The 24,690-nt window shown below is 41.2% G+C and overlaps 1 protein-coding gene across 1 annotated transcript in view; it reads left to right on the top strand.

Moving 5' to 3' along the window:
• SH3BGRL2 (SH3 domain binding glutamate rich protein like 2) overlaps positions 1-14,821 on the top strand; it is a 38,880-nt gene extending 24,059 nt beyond the window's left edge. Inside the window, exons 2-3 of the mRNA XM_079716414.1 lie at positions 12,863-13,048; positions 14,766-14,821. Coding sequence (XP_079572540.1) covers positions 12,863-13,048; positions 14,766-14,813 — 234 coding nt within the window. The 3' untranslated portion in view covers positions 14,814-14,821. The remainder of the gene's footprint in view (positions 1-12,862; positions 13,049-14,765) is intronic.
• Positions 14,822-24,690: the final 9,869 nt, after the last annotated feature.

Raw genomic sequence — 24,690 nt, 5'->3', positions numbered from 1 at the left:
CTGCTAATCCCACACTCCCAATCCATCCCTCCCCCGCACCCGTACTCTCTAGTTTTAACTCTAGTATTCTTTTTCTCAGTCCCTGTATGCAGCAGAGACGGGAAAGTCAAAAAGGTTACTCTTGTGAACACACAGCAAGGGACAGCGCCTGTCTGTTCCTGGGTTTGGTGAGTTTGGCCTGGGCAGTTGAGGCGCATTCTGCTGTGACGAGCTCTGTGCAGCGTGTGCCTGAGGAGACCCGTCCTGCCCTCATCACTTGTTGGCATGAGGATACAGCCTCGCAGAATATGTGCTAGCATGATGGCAGTCATGCTCATCTGTAAAGGGAAGCCCATTCTTACCAAAGGGTATGTTCCCAGAGAGTGGATCCTGTCAGTGGAAATAATCAATAAACAATCAATCGTAAGAATAGAAAAGAGTTTTATTTGAGCCAAACTGAGGACTAGCCAGAAGCCCGCTTCCCAGGTGACTCTGAGAAACTGCTGTGCAGAAGCAGGGTTTCCAGCACAGTTTTATATCTTGTCAGAAAAAGAACATGAAACTAGTCAGGGTTACATTTCTTCAAGGTTTCAGAAAAAGAACATTCCAGCCAGTACCCAGCAAGTCAGCATGGCCTTGGCCCCTGGGAAGGGAGTCTTAGCCTCAGAGGAGGACCAGCATTGGCATCCCAGGAAGAGAGGCATTTAATCTCTATTTTTAACACGGACATCCTTTACTTTTAATCAATGTGTCCTCTTCTCTAATAATTAAAACAGATGTCCAATGTATGTTTGATAGGCCACAGTCTATTTTAGTCAGCATAAAATTCAATGTAACTCATGGGAAAGCCAGAATGACTTCCCCATATCTCAGTCTGTGAACATTTCTTTTTATCAATCCTCTCTGCGTTACCTAGTTTTATAGTTTGGGCACTGTCAGTACTTTGACTCCCTGTAACTCCCAGCTTTCTTGGGCGCAAGCTGAAGGAAGGCAGAGGCAGGTGTGTACCCACTAAGCCTAGCACAGTGCCTGGCACCTGCTCGACCCTCAGAATATCCTTCTGGAGTGAACAAATGTGTGACTCACTGAAGGAATGGCGTTGTACTGGGCCCAGGTGTCCTCAGTGATTGGCAGGAGAGTAAGCTTGCCAAAGAACAGAAGAGCCGATGAGGTCTGTGGCCTTAGAATTAAAAGTGTGATAATAATAGTGACTAGAGTATGTTGAGATCTTTCCCTATGTGCCGGGCACTAGGAACATTATGTCATTTAATTTTCGTCACCACCGTCTGCCCTAAATTCTCATCTGCCTTTCACCGATGAGGAAACTGAGGCTTTGATAGAAGAAGTAACTTGCCCGAGGTGACAGATCCATCCCTTGCTGGTTGTCCAGAACTAGAACACAAATCAAAATGAAGTGGCCCCTATGGGGATCAGGCCACTGCCCTTGACATCATCATCAGATGTTCTAACTGTCATGGAAAAAGTCACAGATGAACCAGGGCCCCTCGAGGACATCAGAGTCACAATTCCAGTACCTACCAAACTGAGATAGGAGAGGCTCTTCATCTAAAACGGGGAGAGAGAGAGAGAGAGAGAGTGTGTGTATGTATGTGTGTGTGTGTGTGTGTGTGTGTGTGTGTGTGTGTGTGTGTGTGTGTGAAGGCTTTCCTTAGGTAGGTTATTTTTGGAACAGTGTTAAGTGTTGGACTCACAGGCAGGTCTGTGGTCATGCTGAGCCATCAACACAGTGATGTATTGTTAACAGAAACAGGGAAGTTAGGAGAAGGAGGTAGATTGGTAGGTTGATCTTATGACAACAAAACCTTGTCAAAACCTCGTTGTGTTGTTTTGTTTTAGCAGTGAAGTTTGAGGTGATGGTGGGACGTTTAAGCATACATTTCCAGAAAGGCTTTGGCACTATGGATTGGCCCTGGTGAAAGAGGCCAATTTTGAAATGCAAATTTTAGATATGTCTCCATAGAGGTGACAGTTGAAGATGTGGAAGTATGTGATGTCTTCAAAGTATTAGTATCAAGAGAAAGCAGATTATAAAGGATATGCAAATGGAGGATAAGCATCATTAGAATTAAAGGACAGTGATAATCATTTTTCTGGTCCCATTCATCAATAACGCAAAAGTGGTAAAAATTTTGTAGTTAAAATCCTACTCTCTTCCCTGATGTCAATTAGTTGTTCCTGAAAATGAATTGAAAGATGTTAGATTTTTACATTAAAAAAACTCACTGAAATTTTTCATTTGAAAGATTTTTTAGTAGATTAGAAAATTATGTTTCTAGGTTTTCGTAATGAAAACTTTTATAGACAACAAGCATTGTTTTCAGTAACAAAATAATAATATCAATACATTTCCTAAAATCCATTTTGTGAAATAGTTACCTGATAAAGTATCATCTTTACTTTGAAGGGACAAATCAAGAAAGAAGAGGGTGTGTGTGTGTGTGTGTGTATATGTGAGCGTCTCTGTGTGTTTTAATATCTGTTAGGTAGCTTACTATTGATATAATTTGTCATCATGAAAAATGTCAGCCCGTTTGAAACAGCTCTCTTTTCTTATAAAAGAAAAATATATCTAGAATATACTTAAATTTCCAATGGTTGGATAATGTTCTAAACATTAGAGTTAAATACTTAATAGAATCCATGCATGCAATAAGATAACTATGAAGATTATAAAAGCAGAAAATATTTGTAATACAACCGAAACATTCTACCCAAAATGTGTATGTTATTATGGCAACCATATAAAGTCTGTTTCTGAATGTTGAATCCTTGGAAGGTAATCTAAAAAATAATTACTTCAGGATGATATTATTTTTTTAATTGAAAAGACGACTTAACATTATAAACATGGAAAAAAGAAGCCAATGCAAGTTGGTTAAGAAAACAGGATCCAAAGTATTTACTGGTTAAAAAGAAAATATGTTAAAATTATTTATTCAAGCTCAATAATATTTATTTGTTTAATACAAACATATGGAGTGCCTAGTAAGTACCAGGGGCTGTGCTAATGATACACAGACAAAAAAGCACAATCTTTTCCATCATTGAAATTGTATTGCTTTAATTTATGACATATAATAATGATTCTTTCAAAAATTGCCCTGTAGTTCACAGTTCCTCTTTCTGACACTGATTCCCTAAAACTCAAGTTTCAATCTCTTGCAGACAGCCTCTCTCATTGTTATCTTCGGCTTGGTAGCCTGGTATTTGCTTTCTAGTAAGACAGACTGAAATAGACACCAGAGACACAGCACTTTACGTGTAATCTCATGTTGAGTTAAACAGCATTTGAATGTTGCCAGTGAGCCAGTGGCTTGTTGGGGTTTCTTCTACACCCTGTCCTGCTTCCCAGAAAGGAAACATATCCGTGGGTGTTTTAAGGGAGGAGTGTGTCCGTTTGCAGGTAAGAGAGAACCTGAGTAACGTGAACTTAAATGAACAGAGGTGTTTTGGTCTCTCCAGGTTAAGTCTGGAGACTGATTTGTTCAGGGCCTGTATTTCTGGGATCTCTTGGCCTTTTCCTGATGCTTGTTGTCTCATAGTGGAAAGGCGGCCCCTGCACCTCCAGCCCTCACACCAAGGTTCCAAGCAAGAAGAGGGAGGAAAGGCAGGGACAAAGGGCCCTGGTATTGATCCATTAGCTTTAGCGGGAGAGCAGAGCCTCGTGCAGAAGTTCCACCCATTGGACTTTGACCCCCAGCTTAGCAGTGGGCTCTGGGTCAGTGACTTCCCAGCTGCAAGGGTGTCTGGGAACACAGGGCTTTCACTTTCTAGTCTTCACAGGAGAGGTAGTGCATAGCTTGGGGTAACTAGTCCATCGCCTGCCACTTACATCCTCTTTATGAGAATATAATGCCTAGTGAGTCCAACAGTGTGGTATTAGTTAAAGAACTTGCCATGGAATGATAGATCTTCGAGGTACCCTACGCCATTGCTTGGAAGTTCCTGTGTCTTTGACCCAGAAAAGATCATCAGACCTTTCTTCCCTTTTTATTTGGAAGGAGGAGTTGTCTTGGGGCCCCCTACCCACCCCCAAGTCTAGTCCAGCCCCTCCTCTGTAAGTCTCATCAAGTTATTAGAAAACCTGTCCTCTTTCCTCTGCCTGCCTTTGATTTTTTCCTTGTGACAGACATAAAAGGCCCTAATCAGCCTTACATCTGCCTCAGGTCAGAAGAAAGAAAACTGTGTATTTGAAGTGTGAAAGGAGGTGAAATGAAGAACTGTTACATCCAATGCCTAAAGTCTTTGAAAGTTCTATGAAGTTACTTTATATTTTTTGCAGAAGACCACATCTAGGGCAAAGAAAGAAAAGTTAACACGCTTGAATGAATGAAACAACTGAGCAGTGCCTATTACTGTTTAGCTCTTTTCTTATTTAATCCTCTCAATAAACCTGTGAAAAAAGATTCTGGGTCCATTTTACAGATTTGGAAACTAAGGCCAAAAGAGAAGCTTAGTAATATCTCCAAGGCTACTCGACTGACAGGGCCAGGGTTAAAACCAGGACAGTCTAACTCTAAAATACATACTTTTCTTTTTTTCCAGTTTTTCTTGTTGTCTGCCATCTGTGCTTTGTCTTTTTTTTTTTTTTAATTGAAGTATAGCTGATTTACAATGTTGTGTTAGTTTCAGGTGTACAGCAAAGTGACTCAAGATATACATATGTGTGTGTGTGTGTGTGTGTGTATATGTATTATATATATAATATATATGTATTCTTTTTCAGATTCTTTTCGCATATAGGTTATTACAAAATATTGAGTAGAGTTCCCTGTGCTATACAGTAGGTGCTTGCTGTTTATGTATTTTATATATAGATGTATGTATGTTACTTCATAATTTATCCCTCCCCGCCACCTTTCCCTTTCCCCTTTGGTAGAAAACCATAAGTTTTCTATGTCTGGGCCTCTTTCTGTTTTGTACATAAGTTCATTTGTATCATTTTTTTTTAGATTCCACATAAAAGTGATATCATAAGATATTTGTCTCTGTTTGACTTACTTCACTTAGTATGATAATCTCTAGATCCATCCATGTTGCTGCAAATGGCATTATTTCATTCTTTTTTTGTGCTTTGTCTTTACACTTGGTTTCCCCCAATTGCTCACATTAAATCTCAGTTAGAAAAAAAAAAAACAAGCCCTATCTTATTCAAATTGTTAACGTCTTTATTTACTAGGGACTCCCAAGGTCCCAGGGTACAGCCTCCGCTGTGTTCACCCTGGAATTCAAACGTGATTAGACACGTCTGGAAGCGTCTGGAAGAATCTGGCAGGGCCTGCTTAATTACATAAGTTAACTGGCAGCCTTCTGGGAAAGAACTAATCCTACGCGAAGAGAGAGTGGAGAAGTGCAAGTTTACTTGCACTCAGTGCCTGAGAATAGGGGGTAAGTGTAAGTCAAGTGCAGTATAATTTAGTTAGCCTGGCCGCTGATCCAGTCCCTAGGGATTCCTGGAGTCAGGAGGTTGCCAGTGAAAGCTACCAGTGTCATTGCATGGGTCATTGAGTGTTCATGCTACATCAGCAGATTGAGCAGGACCAGCCCAGACAGCTTATCACCGGGGCCGGTTCGTCAGGGCTTGGGTCTTCAGCAGATCTGGGTCCTGCAGGGCCCCGGCGTTGAAAGGGTAAAGGTTTTTTGTCTTAGTCCATTAGGGCTGCTATAAGAAAATACCACAGACTGGGTGGCTCAAAAACAACAGGAATTTCTCACAGTTCTGGAGGCTGGAAGTCCAAGATCAGGGTGCCAGCATGGTTGGGTGCTGGGGAAACCCCAATTCTGGGTAGCAGACCGCAGTCTTCTGGCTGTGTCCTCGCATTGTGGATGGGAGCAAGACAGCTCCTGGGCCTCTTCCATAAGATCACTCCACCCTCATCACTTAATTACCTCTCATTAACCTCACCTGATGCCATCACCTTGGGGGGTAGGTTTCAACATAGGGGTTTTGGGGTGACACATTCAGGCCATAGCACTTAGCAACACAGTGGCCAAGAAGGATGCTTCGGAGCACATGTGAGAAGCTCACTTCAGAGCTCCTGGAAAGATTGGGGGGAAAGTGGTAGGGGGTGATAGAATTCTATGGTAGCAGCTGGAAGCAGGGTCGGGGAAGTACCAACATATTTGCTTGATTTTCAGTTATCATCAATTTGCAGATATATCAACAATCTCATAAAAAAACATTTGGGCAAAACAAAATACTACATTATGCACTTGCAGGTTTTAAAATTAACTGACAATAGCATTTGTTTAAACATAGAATCACATCCAACTTCCTACTTCAATGTCAGTGTCAGTTTTATAAGGGAAGTCTTTTTCGCATTTGGGGTCCAAAGATTCTTCTGAATTATTTAGGGTGTTTACTGTTTCACGTAACATCATAGACACACTCCTTTTTAAATTTATACAGCTTTAGTATTCACTGAGAAATATTGGTGTTTGATCTACATTCCTGTTTGGCTAAGCTTCAGTTACATTTGTTCCTAAATTAAATTATCAATTTAGTTTGACCTCTTGAATATCACCTGGAAAATTTTGATGTTCAGCAGTGGAGTAATAATTCCTTTTTTTTTTTTTTTTTTTTTGCGGTACGCGGGCCTCTCACTGTTGTGGCTTCTCCCGTTGCAGAGCACAGGCTCCGGACGCGCAGGCTCAGCGGCCATGGCTCACGGGCCCAGCCGCTCCGCAGCATGTGGGATCTTCCCGGACCGGGGCACGAACCCACGTCCCCTGCATCGGCAGGCGGACTCTCAACCACTGCGCCACCAGGGAAGCCCCTGGGGTAATAATTCTTTAATCATCCACTCAGTTAATATTTTCTGAGAGTCTCCTGTACGCCAGGCCCCGTGCTTACAGAGCTGATACTCTAGAGCAAGAGGTGAGCATAAAAATAAGTAAACAGATAAATAAAATTGTAATAAATTTAACTAATAAAACTTCAGCTTAGGTGGCAAGAGAGGGCTCTCCAAGGAGGTGGCACTTGAGGTATCTCATCCTCATGATGAAAGAATCAGCACTGCTGTTACACTAGTCCTTGTACTTGTGAAAATCCTGGCTGTTCATTAACAGCCGTTTACTGAGTGTCTGAACTGTGCCAGATACCATTCTAGACCCCAGGGATCCAGCAGTGAGCAGAACAGCAGACAAAAATCCCCTGCCCCAGGGGCTTCGGCCTGTGCCGAATTTGTGTTCTAGTAGGACGAGGTGGACAAACAAATGTGTAAAACGACAGTATGTCAGATGCTACGTGCTATGGTAAAATCAAGCCTGAAAGGGAATAGGGAGTTTTGGGGGAGGGAGGCTGGTAAAAGTGTAAAATCGCATAGTCAGGGAAGGCCTCACTGAGAAAGTGAGCTTTGAGCCGGAAATGAAGATCTGTGATCTAGCGTAGAGTTGGCAAACTTCTTCTGAAAAGGGCAGTTGTTAAATACTTTAGGCTTTGGGAACGGTACAGCCTCTGTTACAATGGCTCAATTATGCTAATTTCTCTAGGAGAAAGCGTCCAGGGAGAACATGTAAACGAGCGGATGTAATTGTCTTCCAGTGCAACTTTACTTATGGACACTGAAATTTGTATCTCATAGAATTTTTATATGTCATGAAATACTATCATTCTTTTGATTTTTTTCCCCCAACCATTTAGAAAGATAAAGATTATATTTGGCTGTGGGCCATAAAAACACAGTTAATGGGGCTAGAACTGGCCCGTGGGCCTCCCTGAGATAGAGCCCAAGAGATTTAACAGTGTCCGTTCCCCTTAATTGCTTTGGATGACTGTAATGGTGTACGTTTGAAAGATAAGGTGGAATGCAACTCATGCTTTTGCAGGTATCTGCCTGTTTTAGGTGCAACAGCTTTGCTGTTGCTTCACAAAGAAAAGAATGAAAATTCGTCTGTTTATCCAGCTTTTTTTTTTTTTTGTCTTACAGCTTTTATTTCTAGGCTCTGCTGTGCAATAATAGCTTTTATTTTCAATCCATCATACTACAGTATTGCCGAAGACATTTTATGTAGCAGTTAAGAGTTTTCCAGGTAGCATTGCATTGGGATGCAAGCCGTAGAAAAGTTGCTAAAAAGTGGCTTAACTAATTAGGGGTTTTATTTGTCTAATAAGGTTTAGAGTGGGCTGCACAAGACTCGTGTGGCAGCTGTAAGATGTCATCAAGAACCCAGGTTCCTGTCATTCTGCTTGACCACCGCCATTCTTGCATATGGTGTTGGTTTTCACAATTGCCAAGTGCTTTCTGCACCTCCGGGCACCACGGGTGCATTTCTGCAAGAGAGAAGGGAGAAGGGTCACCAAGTGCAAAATGGGCTTTGTCTTTTCATTCATTCGGTGGAGGCTTCCCAAGGAGCACACGCCCCACATCTCACTGGCCAGCACTGTGTTCTGTGATCACCCGTAGCTGCAGAGGAGTTGGGTCAACAAGTTTTTGTAGCTGAGCACATTGCTTTCTAAAACAAAATCAGGCTTCGGTCATTAAGAAAGAAAGGGAGATGGGCTACTGGATAAATAGCGTTATCTGCCATGGCTTCTAAGTGTGTGTGAAGAAAAACAGTCACGTGAGTTACAGGTACCGTCACCCATGGCTAAATTGACATGGGTGAAGGCCTTGACTGTCGCCCCGCAATTTACTTCTCTTCCACAAATTTCTCTCCCTTTTGATATTGATTGCAAGGTGCGTTTTGTTTCAGAACGGTTGAAACGTAAATAAAACTCTTTGTGTCAAGGAAGTGACGGTATATGTTCTTGTTATCTGAACCCTGGGTTTATGCCGGCCGTGCAGTGCCCTTGACGGCTTCCTCTTGTCACGAGGGAAGCCCTTCCCGTGACCTATGACCCCGGCTTCTCCCAGGCCCCACCTCCTGCACTGCCCTGTCCCTGCCGCTCATCCCTGGGCTTCCACAGTTCCAGCCGCGTTCACCTGGGAGATCTCAAAACAGCCCTGCTGCCGTGACTCATCTTCCTTCCTGAGGCTAATGTCACAAACATCCCCTTGAAACTTCCTTCTCTGGAGTACAATTTCTCCCCTTTGTTTATTTGGGTGACCTGCTATCGTATTAATTTTCTGTGGCCTTAGCTCTTTTTTTTTTTAATTTTTAAAAATTTTGAACGTGCTAAAATTATTTCTAAACTTCAACAAAAGCAAAGCAAAATATGATAATTTGTTTCACCTTGTCTCAAAAAAGTGAACTTTTCCCTGACACTGCATTCTGAAAGATTTTTTTTAATGTGATGTCAAATAACAAATTCAACAATAATAATTAAGACGTTTTACAGCACTGTTATGTGCCAGGCAATAAATATTGTAAGCTACAAATAATTTATCTATAACCCTTATAATAATCCAATGAAGCAGGTAATACTATTATTCCCATTTTAAAGATGGAAAAACTGACACATAGAGAGATTAAGTAGCTTGCTCAAACTCACCCAGTAAATAAGTGGGGGAACAAGGATTTGTAGCTCTTTTTTTTTTTTCTTTTCTTTTTAATCATCTGGCCTTTCTTCTAAGCGTAAGGAGTCAGGGAGGCCAGCAAGTAACGAAACGCTCCAAGTCCAGCTTCATGTCCTGCTGATTTATACGAAATGCCCCTGGTCACTATGGCCATGGACTACTGCCCCCCTCCAGGTTGTTTTCTATGGGAGGCTTTCTTTCTCTCTTAAATTTCTTCCCTTTAATCTTTTGAATGTTCACACATTCACACTTTTCCAAAAGGTTTACACACATAGAGTGAAAACTCTTGCTCTCACTTTGTCCCCATCCTCCAGTTCCCACCCACCCCCCAGGCAACCGTTTTTGTTAGTTTCTTATATAAACCTTCAAGCATTTTTCTAAAAAATGAAAATACAAGTAAATACAAAAGTGTTCCTATTTTTCTCCTTTTTTTTTTTTTTAATGTGCCTAGTTTACACACAGTTCTCTTTTTTTTTTTTCCACGTATACATCTTAGGGACCTTTTCATAGCAGTGTTAACAGTACTTACAGAATTTCTCCTTTTTTCTTTTTAAGCTGCATAGTATTAAAGTGATCTCTTGGAAACACAAAGCTGGTCGTGCCTCTCCTGCTTTCCTCTTAAAATACAGATATAATTACTTACATTTCACACCTCATGCTACCATCAGCCATAACCAGTGTTGGTGAGGAACTGTGCTTTGGTTCCTGAGCATTGATAGGGTATAATGATGCATTTGAATTTTTTTCTTAAAACAGCGACCCTTTTTCCCAGTTTTATTAAGATATAATTGACATACAACACTTGTATAAGTTTAAGGTGTACAGCATAATGATTTGATGTATGTATTTATTGTGAATTGATTACCACAATTAGTTAACATCCATCACCTCACGTCATTTGAATTTTAATATTCTACAATGTAACTTTCAAATATTGGCTCTAAGGAGGAGGGGTGTTGAGACATGGACACTCTTAGACTAAAGGTAATGTAAATTGAGGTGGCCTTGGTGAAAGACAGTTTTACCCTGAGTCCTTCAGGAGTCTGAGAAATATCTCTGCCCTTTCACCTGGGTTTCATTCACAGGGCTTTGTCCTAAAGTAGTCTTGAGCGATACCATCAAAGATATATAAAGATGATATTATTTCTAGTGGTGAAACCTACAAGCATGCTAAGTATTCAACAATAGAGTAATAGTTAACTGTATATCTACATGATGGAATTGCCAGGAAGATATTAAAATTCATACTTCTGAAAAATTTTCAATGACAGAGGGCAGCGCTCATGATACATTTATTGTTCAGTGAAAGGGGCAAGGTGCAGTTTTTTACCAGGTGTGATTGTGTGAAAGGAAAGACCAGGTGAGCGGTAGGGGATTATAGTCCAGCAATAAATACCCTGTTTGTGTGTGTGTGTGTGTGTGTGTGTCCCTATGTGTTTATGGCCAGGAGGTGGGGGGAGTAAAGAAGCTGTGTACATGTCTTGATTTATCCTCATATTGAGCCTTTAAGTACCCGCATTTTGGAGTCGTGGTGGATGTTATATGTCTGTACATTATATATGGAAAACCAAGGTTTGACTATGGATACGTTTCATTTTTGATCATGCTCAGGAACAATTGAAATGTGCTGGGTGTGTAGAGCTCCAAATATGGATATTAAATCCAGACCCTTTCCTCTATTTAAATTTTGGCAGTGGCTGTCTGGAGAGTAGGGTTGTAGGTAACTTTTTGTTTGCTTTACAAAGGCCAGTGGGGACCCACTAAAGAAGGATTTTAGGACAGTGACATGATTGTCTTGATAAGAACGCACACTAGGACTTGGATCAAAATAGGTGAACGCCTTCAGCCTCAGGGTCGATAAACTCTACCTGGTAGAGTTGTAAGGGGAGATTAAGTAGGATGGATGATACTTTTTTGCACACCGAAGTTACAAAATAATATATATTCTGAAATTCTATGAGTGAGGAGAAAAAGTTAACTTTTTCAGACATGAGAAATAGCTTAATTCAAGAAATGGAGATAATATCATTTTCAACTTGGATTTACAACCATACAGTAATTCTCTCCTTTTATAATATTATTGTGCTTAAAAGATGTCTTTTTTTTTTTTTGCGTTACGTGGGCCTCTCACTGCTGTGGCCTCTCCCGTTGCGGAGCACAGGCTCCGGACGCGCAGGCTCAGCGACCATGGCTCACGGGCCCAGCCGCTCCGCGGCACGTGGGATCCTCCCGGACCGGGGCACGAACCCGTGTCCCCTGCATCGGCAGGCGGACTCTCAACCACTGCGCCACCAGGGAAGCCCGATGTCCTTTCTTGCCAGCCTTTTATTTCTGTCCATACTAACTATGCCGTCTGGTCGTTAGTCATTCACAGACTTGAACCCAGTGATCAGAGACACATGTCCCTGAGGCTTTTGGGGAGCCGTCGGATTGAGGTGGGTTAGAGGGGATTGGCTGGGACAATCTGTCTGTGAAGGTTTGTTCTTCAGCATTTTATTTTCTTTGTCCAGAGGTCTTTCTCGCTGCTTCACTTCTCAAAATGATTCTTTTCTTTGGCCATTATAACATTTACTTCACCGCTTAAGTTTGTTTTTTTTTGCAGATTTCCCAAGATCGTTTAGAAAAAGCACACTTGTTTTCTCATGTTTTACATGCCGTGGTTAAGATACCTGAATACTGTCACCGCATCTCAATGAGTTAATCCGTACCTTCCATTAAGAAGGTTGGTAACATCTGGAAAACTCGCAGATGTGTTTGCAGCTCTTCAAGAGCGTACCTGACCCCTAGTGACTGGAGAAGGAAACGTGCACCATGAGGGGAACAAGAAGGGTTAAGACAGAGAGTTCACAGTAGGATGGTGCTTGTTGTTTACTCTCACCTTGGAAGTGGAGAACACTTTACTCCTGTGAATTGATGAAAGGATGCTTTCCTGACAGTGGCTACAGCTGTGGAATATCTGAACGAGGCTGCTGAGGGGAACAAAAATGTTGCCGCTCCCAGGAATCAATGAAGTGTCGACATCTCAGATGGGCGCTCTGTGGTTTTCGATTGGTTGGGGACAGAGAGGGCTTTCGTGACTGTACATGTCAACTTCTGGGGCTGGGAGTGGGTAGTGATGGCCCCCTGAGAACTAAGTGAATCTCCCACTTCAGACCTCGTCTGTCCCTCCCAGACCAGCAGAGTTGTGCCCCAGAATTCTTGGAGAAATCACTGTGTCAGCACTTGCTGAGGCGTCTGCTGGAGGATCACCAGGGAGTGGACAGCGTGTGCCGTCTGCAAAAATCACCTCTTTTTTTGGCTCAGTGGCCTCTGACGATGAGCACTCACATCGAGTTCAAATCGGAAATATTTCCACTGGGTTTTGGAGGAGCATTTCTCCTTATGTGTTTGTCTTCTGTCTGCAGATAAAGAAGCAGCAGCAGGATGTGGTTAGATTTCTGGAAGCCAACAAGATAGAGTTTGAGGAGGTGGACATCACGATGTCGGAAGAGCAGAGGCAGTGGATGTACACGAACGTCCCCCCGGAGAAGAAGCCCGCCCAGGGCAACCCTCTGCCACCACAGATATTTAATGGGAACCGATACTGTGGAGTAAGTAGCAAGTGATTGTTATCACATCATTTCTTTGCCTGATTCAAAACACAGTCGTCTGGAGAGCAGTTGGGTGTTTTTCAACGCAGACTGACCTCCTTACCTAGTACCTAGTCAGTTCCACCAGTCCAACAGAGGGTGAATTCGAGAGGGTGTATGAGTCCAAGGTCACAGACTATGCCTTCCTGTTTGCTGTGGGAAAATGGGGTGGGAAGGGAAGCCGCGTATGTGTGTGTTTACTGTGTTCTATATATATATTTTTTTTGCGGTACGCGGGCCTCTCACTGTTGTGGCCTCTCCCGCTGCGGAGCACAGGCTCCGGACGCGCAGGCTCAGCGGCCATGGCTCACGGGCCCAGCCGCTCCGCGGCATGTGGGATCTTCCCGGACCGGGGCACGAACCCGCGTCCCCTGCATCGGCAGGCGGACTCTCAACCACTGCGCCACCAGGGAAGCCCTGTGTTCTACATTTTAAAGCGTATTTTTTTATTAATACATTTTGGGGGACAGAGGGGAAGAGGTCATTATTCTTGAATCTTTCTCTCTCTATAGTGTAAAAAAACTGCTAATGGCTGATTATAAACCAGAGTTTCACTTTTTTATGATCATGAGCCAGATGGATCACGATGAACAACTAAAATACATCAGATGCCTTCCTGCTGCATGTGACATTGAGAAGATGAAGGCACTTTCGACTAATTATTTTCCTTCTCACCTCCTCGGTTTAGAAAAAAAAGTGAGAAATGTCTCCCTAATGAGTAGTTAGGATTTGCTTTCTGCCATAGCTTTAAGTATGTAAGTCAGTGTTTATTTTGAGACCTGAACTGCAGTTCTTTAAGGGTGGCCGGGAGAAGGGGAAGGAGCTACAGTGCACAGGTGCTCAAGGTGAAATAAATAACCTGGTGCTCGTTAGGGTGGAGAAAAGGGATAACCGTGCTTTTGGTGGCTGGAAAGGAAACAGTTCTCCAAGAACATGAGGGAGAATGAAATGCTGGAACATAAAGCCATAAAGATTGTGCCCAGCGTTTTTACATGTCATGAAGAGAAAACCGAACCTGGCACTAGACACAGATTTGAGTTCTAGTACTACTTTATGTTGGCTTGACACCTTTGGAAAGTCACTTATCTCTTTATATCTCAATTTTCACATCTTTAGCAAAGGATGATAATATCTATCTCACTTCCCAGGATATTTGTCACTGTTTCTAAAGTACTCCTAAAACTCTATACCCACCCAAACTACCATTCAACTGTAAGACCAGAATAAAGGCATTTTCACAGCCGCAAAGTCTGAGGAACAGAGAACCAATGGATTTTTGTTTTAAGTTTTCTAACACTGTTTGACTAATAGCTTTATTTTGAACTGTACAGCTCACACATATTTTCATCTATTATCTTATTTTGGTCTGCAGGCACAAAAGTACATTTTCTAGACGCTGTAATCATGAATGGGATACACTCTTGGTAACCATATACGTTCCCTAATATGAGATCATGATGTAAAAAAATTCCACAAAAATAATAACCTTTATTCTTATATAATAATGCAGCTTATTTCTTGTTGATGCTGCCTCTGCAGCCCATCCTCTGCTCTTGACTTCCCTCTCCATTTCTCTACCCACTTCCTGCATACATGGTTCAGGGCTGTTGACATCTCCCAAGTTTATTTTAAAATTGGAGTTGTTGCTGTTTTTTTTTTAATCCTTGTTGTTTCATAGACCTCTCAAGAAGAAGGAGGCAGAGACATCTTTGCTCTATCACCATAAAAGCCGAAGTCTTCAGAGCCCTTTGAGTAGAGGAATGTATTCAATGAATAAAAAAGAACGTGATGTGAAATAAAGTTAATTCCTTCCCTTTATTTCCACCTCTTTATGACTTTCTAAATCTCTATGTATCTTTGCCCTATAGAGTCTATGGAAGTTTTTTCAGGTAGACTGGGAGCTGGCTAGAGGCTTCCATATTGATTAAACTGTGCCAGATAAATGGCTACTTGAGCAGTGTCAGTCCCATGGCAGTGTGACAGCAGTGCTGTTGTATTCATTCTGTCTTTATAGTCTGTTCTGGCAGGAGTTTTGAAGACAGTGTCTGCTCTTATCAAGGTCAAATAAATTCGACTTTGACAAAAGCAAAAACATTTGAGGGCAATGAACCATGGCCTCGTGCATCCCACCTGCTTCTGTGCACCTTGCATTGCCCGGTAATAGTTTATGAGTGGTCGTATCTGGTCGGATAACCTGTGGAAACCTGCCATATTGCAAGTGACAGGATCCAGTAAGCATGAAGATTCTCCTGTTTCCTGGAATTGGCTGGAAACTTATTACTTTGTTTTAAACTGGATGAGCTAGGCATGTGAGACATACACAGCTGCTAAGCTGCTTGCTAACCAGTGTGGACAACTGCCCTCTCTCTCTCCTTTAGCACATGAAAATCCTGCCTATTGGGAGGAATTCCCCACCGAATGGAAGCTCCCTGGCATGTCCAATCAGTTCTTCCCACCCCAGATTTGGACACTGAGGAAATGATGCCAAAACACAGCATCAGTTGGAGGTGGCTCAGTGAGTGTCCAGGGGTGATGGGGCCAGGCAGAGCCTGGTGGCTGGACACCACACGGCTGGTGTCCTAAAGAGGCTGATCCTGGGGTGTGGCCTAGGTGTGTTCTTGGTTCCCCAGACATGGAAGTTCCTCCTGTTTTCTAAACTGGTCCTCCAGGCTTAATGTGGATTCTGTGAGCTCCCCGCTATACCTTCATACGTTCTTTTCCTTTTAAGTTGCCAGTGTCTGTTTCAGTTGTCTGTAGGCAAGAACCCTTATTGGGGCAGAGTGGTTGTCCTTGCTGTTTCCCTGAAGTGTCCTACTATAAGCACGATTCTTCTCTGGAAATGGGTTCCTAAAGGTCAACATCCCAATGCCTATAGGCTTTTCTCATTTTAGAAAGCTCAGATCCTCCACGTTCAAGGTTTAAACTCTGTTCTCTCTCTCTGTGGAGCTGGCATGTGTGGAATGCACTAGAAATAAAAACACACATATCTACACAAAAGGAAAACATTTCCTCCCATTTCTTTTCTACCTCCCCATTCAGAAGAAAAAAAAAATTGGATTTCTTTATATTTTTTCTTATTTTTTATTGGAATTTTCTTATTGTGATAAAAACATACATCATAAAATTTATCATCTTAACCACAATTAAGTGTACAGTTGAGTAACGTTAAGTGTATTCACATTGCTGTAAAACAGGTTCCCAGAGCTTTTTCATCTTGCAGAACTGAGGCTCTATACCCATTAAATAGCTCCTGTTAGTTCCCTCCCCCATCCCCCGATAACCATCCTTCTACTTTCTATATCTATGAATTTGACTACTTTAGACACCTCATAAAAGTGAAATCATGTAGTATTTGTCCTTTGTTTTCTTTGTTTTGTTTTTGTTTTTTTGGCCACGCCACGAGGCGTTCGGGATCTTAGTTCCCCAACTAGGGATCGAACCCGTGCCCCCTGCAGTGAAAGCGCAGAGTCTTAACCACTGGACCACCAGGGAAGTCCCAGTATTTGTCCTTTGTGACTATCTTACTTCACTTGGCATCATGCCCTCAAGGTTCATCCATCTTGTATGTCTTAGTCCATTAAGGCTGCTATAACGAAATACCACAGACTGGGTAATTTACAAACAATAGAAATTTATTTCTCAGAGTTAAGTCCAAGATCAGGGTTATACTAGAGTTGGGTTCTGGTGAAGGCCCTCTTCTAGGTTGCAGATTGCCAACTTCCTGTAGTATCCTCACGTCGTGAAGGGGGCAAGGGAGCTCTCTCAGACCTCTTTTTTTTTGGCCGCGTTGGGTCTTCATTGCTGTGCGCAGGATTTCTCTATTTGCAGCGAGCAGGGGCTACTCTTCATTGTGGTGCACGGGCTTCTCCTTGCGGGGGCTTCTCTTGTTGCAGAGCATGGGCTCTAGGCACATGGGCTTCAGTAGTTGTGGCTCATGGGCTCAGGAGTTGTGGCTTGCGGGCCCTAGAGCACAGGCTCAGTAGTTGTGGCGCACTGGCTTAGTTGCTCCACAGCATGTGGGATCTTCCTGGACCAGGGATCGAACCCGTGTCCCCTGCATTGGCAGGTGGTTTCTTAATCACTGCGCCACCAGAGAAGCCCCCAGACCTCTTTTATACAAGGCATTAATCTCCTCCGCGAGGGCTCTGCTGTCGTGACCTGCTCCCCTCCCAAAGGTCTTTGGGCATCAGCATTTCAGTGTATGAATTTGGGGGGATACAAACATCTAGCCTATAGCATTGAAGCATGTGACAAGATTTCCTTCCTTTTTAAGATCTCCATTGTATGTATGTATCACATTTTGTTTTTCCACTCATCCATTGATGGACTCTGGGTTGCTTCTCCCCCTTGGCTATTGTGAATAGTGCTGCTGTGAACATGAGTTTGCAAATATCTCTTCAAGATCCTGTTTTCAATTCTTGGGGATATGTACATATTAGTGGGATTGCTGCATCATATGGTAGTTCTACTGTTAATTTTTTGAGGAACTGCTGTACTGTTTTCCATAGTGGTTACACCATTTTATAAACCCATCAATAATGTACAAGAGTTCTAACTTCTCCACATCCCTGCCAACACTTGTTATTTTCTGTTTTTGTTTTGTTTTGAGAGTAGCTATGCTAATGGGCATGAGGTGATATCTCACTGTGGCTTTGATTTGCATTTCTTTGATGATTAGTGTTGTTGAGCTTGTATATAATCTTTGAGAAATGTCTGTTCAAGTCCTTTGCCCAGTTTTCAATTGGGTTATTTGGCTTTTTGCTGTTGAGTTGTAAGAGTTCTTTGTATACTCTGAATACTAACCTCTTATCACATATGTATTTTGCAGGTATTTTCTCCCATTCTTAGGTTGCCTTTCACTCTGTTGATTATATCTTTTGATGAACAAGAGTTTTTAAGTTTAATGTAGTCCCATTTGTCTGTCTTTGTTTTTGTTGCCTGTGCCTTTGAAGTCATATCCAGGAAATCATTACTTGCCAAATACAGTGTCATGAAGCTTTTCCCCCAGGTTTTCTTATAGCAATTTTGTAGTTTGGGGTCTTAAGTTTAGGTCTTTAATTCAGTTTTAGTTAATTTTTGTGTATGGTATAAGATAAGGGTCCAACTTCATTCTTTTGAGTGTGGATATCTAGGTTTCCTATTACCATTTGTTGATGAGACGGTGCTTTCCCCATTGAGTGGTCTTGGCACCTTTGTTCGTGATCATTTGACCATATATGTGAGGGTTTATATTTTTTTGGACTCTATTCTGTTACACTGGTCTGTGCCAGTACCACAGTTTGTATTACTGTCGCTTTGTAATATGTTTTGAAATCAGGAAGTATGATTTCTGTAACTTGTCCTTCTTCAAACTTGTTTTGGCTATTCTGTATGAATTTTAGGAGGTTTTTCTTTTCTATTTCTGCAAAAAATGCCATTAGGATTTTGATAGGGAATATGTTGGATCTTTAGATTGCTTTGGGTAGCGTTGACATCATAACAATATTAAGTCTTCCAGTCTATGAACATGGGTGTCTTTTCATTTTTTGTGTCTCCGTTCATTTCTTTCAGCAATGTTCTGTAGTTTTTAGTGTACAAGCCTTTTACCTCCTTGGTTAGGTTTATTCCTAAGTTTTGTGGGCGTTTTTGGTGCTATTGTAAATAGAATTATTTTCCTAATTTCCTTTTCCAATCATGTATTATTAGTGTATAGAGACACAAGTGATTTTTATGTGTTGTTTTTTTGTCCTGCAACTTTGCTGGATGAATTTATTAATTCTTTCATTTTATTAAAAAAAAAAACAACTTGTAGTTAGAAATGGGAATGCCGCCAAATTTTATTTGACTGGGGTCACATTAACCAGTTTGTGGATTTGCCATCAAGGGGGAAGAACACAATGACCATCCAGATAATCAAGATGAGCTGGTGCATGTTTGGCCAAGGATGCCAGTACTTAGAACTGGGCTCTGGGTGAAGGTGGGGAGAGAGGTGAAGTGAGGTAGGATGTGTGGCTGGAGATACTCATGTAAAGTCCTGTCTAATGAAGAGAGGACAGTTCAGCTGAGAGACAGAGGGCAGACTTTTATAGAAAAGTAACCATTTGATTATTTTCCAGGAGGCAACTTATAAAATTATTTATATTTTAAAACTATTGAATTACTTTTTTTTGCACTTTTAGATGATACTTGTAGAATGTTAAATTTGTACCCAAGTATTGGGTATATTGCTAGCCAAATCAGATTACATTAAAGCTACTGACTAGTTTTGTTTAAGTAATGATTTGGGGGCCAGCTATGGCAGCCTTTCCCCATATTACCTAGGTTAATGGAGCCTGAAAGTAGACGACAGACAGGTTAAGACTAATCTTCACGAGGCACAGAAAAGCTAAATGACCAGCAGTGGTTCTTTGTAGAGTATCCTCTCCTTTTCTTTCTTAGGTATGAAAGGAAACAAGGAGATGTGTCAGCATTTTCTAACCACTGGTAGAGGTTCAGAAGCACACCACAAGAATACCTAAATGTATGCAGTTGTATTGTTCCCAAGTGCAGTGTTTATGTAAGACTCTTGAGAAGATTGTCTCTGGATAATATATTTTAAGTGTGTTTGGGGATCTTTTGTGAAGCTGAAGAACCAACTCCCTTAATTATTAGTTTTGCAAATCCCTGCCTCATACGTATAATTTCATTTTTAACAAGATTACACACAGGGCTTCCCTGGTGGCGCAGTGGTTGAGAGTCTGCCTGCCAATGCAGGGGACGCGGGTTCATGCCCCGGTCCGGGAAGATCCCACATGCTGCGGAGCGGCTGGGCCCGTGAGCCATGGCCGCTGAGCCTGCGCGTCCGGAGCCTGTGCTCTGCAGCGGGAGAGGCCACAACAGTGAGAGGCCTGCGTACCGCAAAAAAAAACCAAACAAACAAACAAAGATTACACACACAACACACACACATGCATACACATACCCTTGGTATCTGCAGGGGATTGGTTCCAGGACTCTCCACGACTACCAAAATTCACAAATGATCATAGTGTATGTACCATTTTGTGCCCTGTTTTGTTCTCACAACAAAAATAGCTTCCATGTCATTGTAAACTAAGTTTTTAGAGGTTGCCTCTTATTTCCCTGGGTGGATTATTAGAACTAGCTTAATCATCACCCACCTATGTTGAAGTCCAACTGTCTGCAGTAATTAACAGAACTTTGTTTAGAGTCCATAAGAAAAACAAAAAGGAAAGTTAAAGTCAAAAGTTTTCATTATCCACAGGAGATGTGGTCTGTCTCTAAAGTAGGGATGTTACTTATGTAGGTTCAAGACAAAGCCCTGAAAGTCACCCGACACCCATTTTCCTCATCTCCATACTCCCTTGGTCGCCAAATCCTGTAATTTTTACCTCCTACATAATTCTGTCCTGTTTCTCTTTCAAAGCCCAATTCAAATGAGCCTTGCTATTGACTCTCTCTAATTAACTAGGACTCTGGTTCCCCCCCGACCATGCCCAGCAAACCTGCGTGTCATTACTCCTATTATGACCTTTAGTTCACAGAATCTTTTTCCATGTCTTTGTCTTCAGCTGGTCTCTGAGTTCCCTGTGCTCACCCTCAGCAGGCTACGTGGCAGATTTGTCTTAGTATCTGGTACCTATCAGAAAGCTGGGAACACAGAACATACTTAACGAAAATTGGTTCTAGAAGTGGCTGAATAGCTCCACACATTTTCAGCCAAGCAGGTAGCTAACCCATTCTGTTGGGTCTCGCCTTGTCAAGGTTCTGAGCATTTCCATTCCTGTTTATTAATAAAACTCAAAGCAAGATCTCTCAAAAGCAAGCTTATTGAAACTTCTTCTAAATTTTACAATGAAATCTCTTTGGTAAATCACCTCTATTAGAAGCTTGCCTACCCACAGGTAGAACTTTCTCAGGAAACTCTTGATATGAATTTGAAAATCTGTATTCCAAGGTTTTCTGTCTAAAAGATCAGTTATCTAATCAAGGAGAATCTTCTCCTTCAGATGTTTTACTATACGCGATCTCATGCAGCATCCTCACAGATACTAGGAAAGGGTGGTGGGGAAGGGAGATATCAGTTCTCTTTATCGCTGATTGCTGGATGCCCAGAAGCATAGCAATTTAATTAGATATTCTTTGCAGTCTTATCTCTTCTATATAACCCTAGTTTTTATTCTTCTGTCTATAAATGTTTAATCTCCCATTTTCACCTTACTGAGATGTTTGTTTCAGTATTCCACAGTGATGAATCCCTAGGACATGTCTTTCATGAAAACTATGGTTTGTGCTCTGAATATTGAAATACTCAATATTTCAGTATTCGTCCAGACAATTTCAGGGCACCCCAGTTGCATGTTTAGCCGTGTATCTTAACTAATATCCAAACGGGCGGTTTCCCCTTTGTTAAAATTTTCCTCTTTTCTGAGCCTTACACAGTTTAAGTTAATGAAAAGAAAACAAAACTGTTAAAACACTAAGGCCATGTTAATATCAATGTTAACACAATAAAGTCTGTTGACGGGAGGGTACAAAGTGAAAAGTCAGTCTCCCCCAGATTCCCAAGATGTAGCCTCTTTTATGAGTTTCTGCTTTGTGGTTTTAAGTTACCACCACTGTGTTTCATAGACTAATATCTATATTCCTTGATTTTTTTTTTTTTTTTGCGGTACGCGGGCCTCTCACTGCTGTGGCCTCTCCCTTTGCGGAGCACAGGCTCCGGACGCGCAGGCTCAGCGGCCATGGCTCACGGGCCCAGCCGCTCCGCGGCATGTGGGATCTTCCCGGACCGGGGCACGAACCCGTGTCCCCTGTATCGGCAGGCGGACTCTCAACCACTGCGCCACCAGGGAAGCCCTATATTCCTTGATTTTAAATTAGACAGTATTTACTTTTTTCTTTGGAAGATGGGAAACTTGCATTCTTATAGCTTCTCTCATTTCTCCCCCGTTTTGACTTACACACATGTGCACGCACACACTGCATTGCTAAAGTTTATAACAATCACATACTCATTTGTAGTTATAATAACTATTGTATACTATGGAAATATACCACATTTATATTGTTACAAACATATAAATATTCTCTACAGAACTGTTCAGTTGTGTGAGTGGTCACAGAGGAAGGTGTATAATCCTATTTTACTAAATTCCTATGGCTTGAAGAACGACACAAATATTTATGAGATTTTCTTAATTGATTTTAGCCTTTTCACTTACTCCTCTGAGTATTTCTTAAACTTTTATTGCTGGTTGCTTTTCCTGTGTTTAGCACAAAATTGTTTCCCATCCGATTTCAATGGGTGCTTGGGTAGATGTATTTGCTTGCTCCGCCATCTTGTATCAGAATGGTCAGAAGTGTTAAATGTATTAGGAATTTTAAATCTTCAGCTTTGGACTTATTCGTATTTTTGGTATTTGGTCTAAAAATTGCTGAATGAAGCTGTTTTAGACAGCTACATCTTATATATCCTACCAGGATTGGAGCTGTCAAATATTTTTTCCTTCTCTATTAAGATTTCACAAAATGGAATATAGCATTAATGGTCCTTAACCACTGAATCAAAAAATTCTGCTCAGAGGCTACCCTCAGGCTTGAAAGAAATTTCAGGAAGAAGGAGTCTCTGCCCATTTGCAGCAGCAGCAGTAGCTCTTGTAGTCTTAGGAAGAATGTTTTTTTTTTTTAATTTCTCCTTTGGGGTAAACCAACTTTGCTTTGGCTCATTTAGAAGTGCTTGCTACCACCATTTCCTTGTGGGCCACGGGTTGTTTTTGTTCCCTGCAACCTTCTGTTTGGAAAGGCCCTTGGCATGTAGAAATAATTTGGGTCTGTCACTTGTTATCGACTTAGCGTGGGAAGCGATACAGCTTTTCAGAGTGGCTACTGTGGGTTTTCCTCGCTGTTCTCTGAGGGAACGCTAAAAGGGCAAATAACTTTAAGGCCTTTGTCTCAAATGCTTGTCCAGTCCATAATAGTCTAACCGTAGTGAACGGGTGATGTCCTTAAGTAAGCTCTGTGGAAGAATGAGACTGCCGTGAGCTCTACCTGTTGTAGATTTTATCATGAGCTTATATGTCTCTAACATTGGTTTTCACTTAAACACAAACAGAAGTATAGGTAATGGAAGCTTTTTTTTTATTTTTCTTTTTAACAGCTGTTTAGCTTGCTTTATTCTTCTTAAAATTGTAGCATTTAGATAAATATTCCATTAGTAACAGTGCTCAGTTATGCTGATATCTTTATAACCCAGAATGTTTTCTTTTCATTTGGCACTAGAAACAAAGTGAATTTTTCAGCCTTTGTTTTAAATATAGTTAAAAATGTTCCAGCTTCTGAAACTGAATGATTTTTTTTCTTGAATATGCTTTATATATTTGTACTCTCCTCCAAAGGTGATTTTAACTGATCGTTATATTTTATAGTCACAGGAGGTTGATTGTCTTACAATGTGCAATTTGCAGACATGTATTTGCAAATACTTCAGAGAGAGTGTCTTTGACTATAAGGAATTCAGCAAGCCCATTTAGAAACTTTATAATGAGTTTTAAAAATACAGTGCTTTTAACTTTTGCAGTATGAGTTCTAGTGTGGTTTGTTTCTTTTAAAATATAAGCCTGATAAGTGAAATGAATTTGATAAGAAAGCAGATCTTTCTCTTTTACTGGGGAATGTCTAAGGCCAGAATATAAGAGAACTTTCTATCTTAATAGAAAGTGATTTTAAGATTTCTAATACTATTTTACTCATATTATTTCACATCATAGTATTTCGTTTATTACCTCTAAAAGAGGGTATTCAGAACTTCTAGATTTTAAATTATCAATCATCTACTCTTTGCCTCAACATGACAAAGAAGATGATTTAACTTCTTACAATTTGAGATTCATCAGGCCATTCAAAAGCTTTTGTATGTCAGAAAGAAAATTTTTACATAATTCTTTAAATCAGTAAGTAATAGAGTAGAAATAGGATTTAATCAGATTACATTATTAGCATGAGATTACCTAAAACATGGCATGTCGGTCATTAATTAGCAGACACAACTCATCACCCAGTTTGCCTGGTGTGTGTCAGGTACTATTCTCACGTTGACTTTTAAAAATGATTTCCTTTAAATTATTCTGCTTTTACAGTTAATTACCAAATTTTATGTTTGTCACTTTGGGAGTTAATTACCTTGGGTGACAATTTCTAAACTGTTGGGAGCATCCAATTTAATATTCGGTAAGAAGTCCCCCAGCCGTGGTGATGTGGCACTGAGTTAAAGGTTCATAAACTAAAAATAGTGGTTATAACTTTTATGACAGAAATACAGTTCAAGAGAATTTTTTATATAAATAAGAAATGTTGCCATTCTGAGATTTCTTAATATCTGACATTTCTAAATACCTTTGTTGGTGACTAAAGCCCGGTGCCAATCTTCTGAGAGGTCCAGCTTGTGGGGTGGAAGGAAGAGCATGAATTGTGATTTAGACCCATTATGTTTAATAGTCTATTATGCACAGTTAGTTGCTTACCTGGAACCGGAATAGAGAGGAGAATCAGAGCTAGGGATCTGAGTTTAATTAGAGCCGTGGCTGTGATTGAGATTCCCTAGGGAAAGAATTTAGACCGAGTAG

Source organism: Hyperoodon ampullatus, assembly GCF_949752795.1.
Source record: "Hyperoodon ampullatus genome assembly, chromosome: 12".
NCBI lineage: Eukaryota > Metazoa > Chordata > Mammalia > Artiodactyla > Ziphiidae > Hyperoodon > Hyperoodon ampullatus.
The sequence above is the reverse complement of the archived record's forward strand: the minus strand, read 5'-3'. Positions and strand labels throughout refer to the sequence as shown.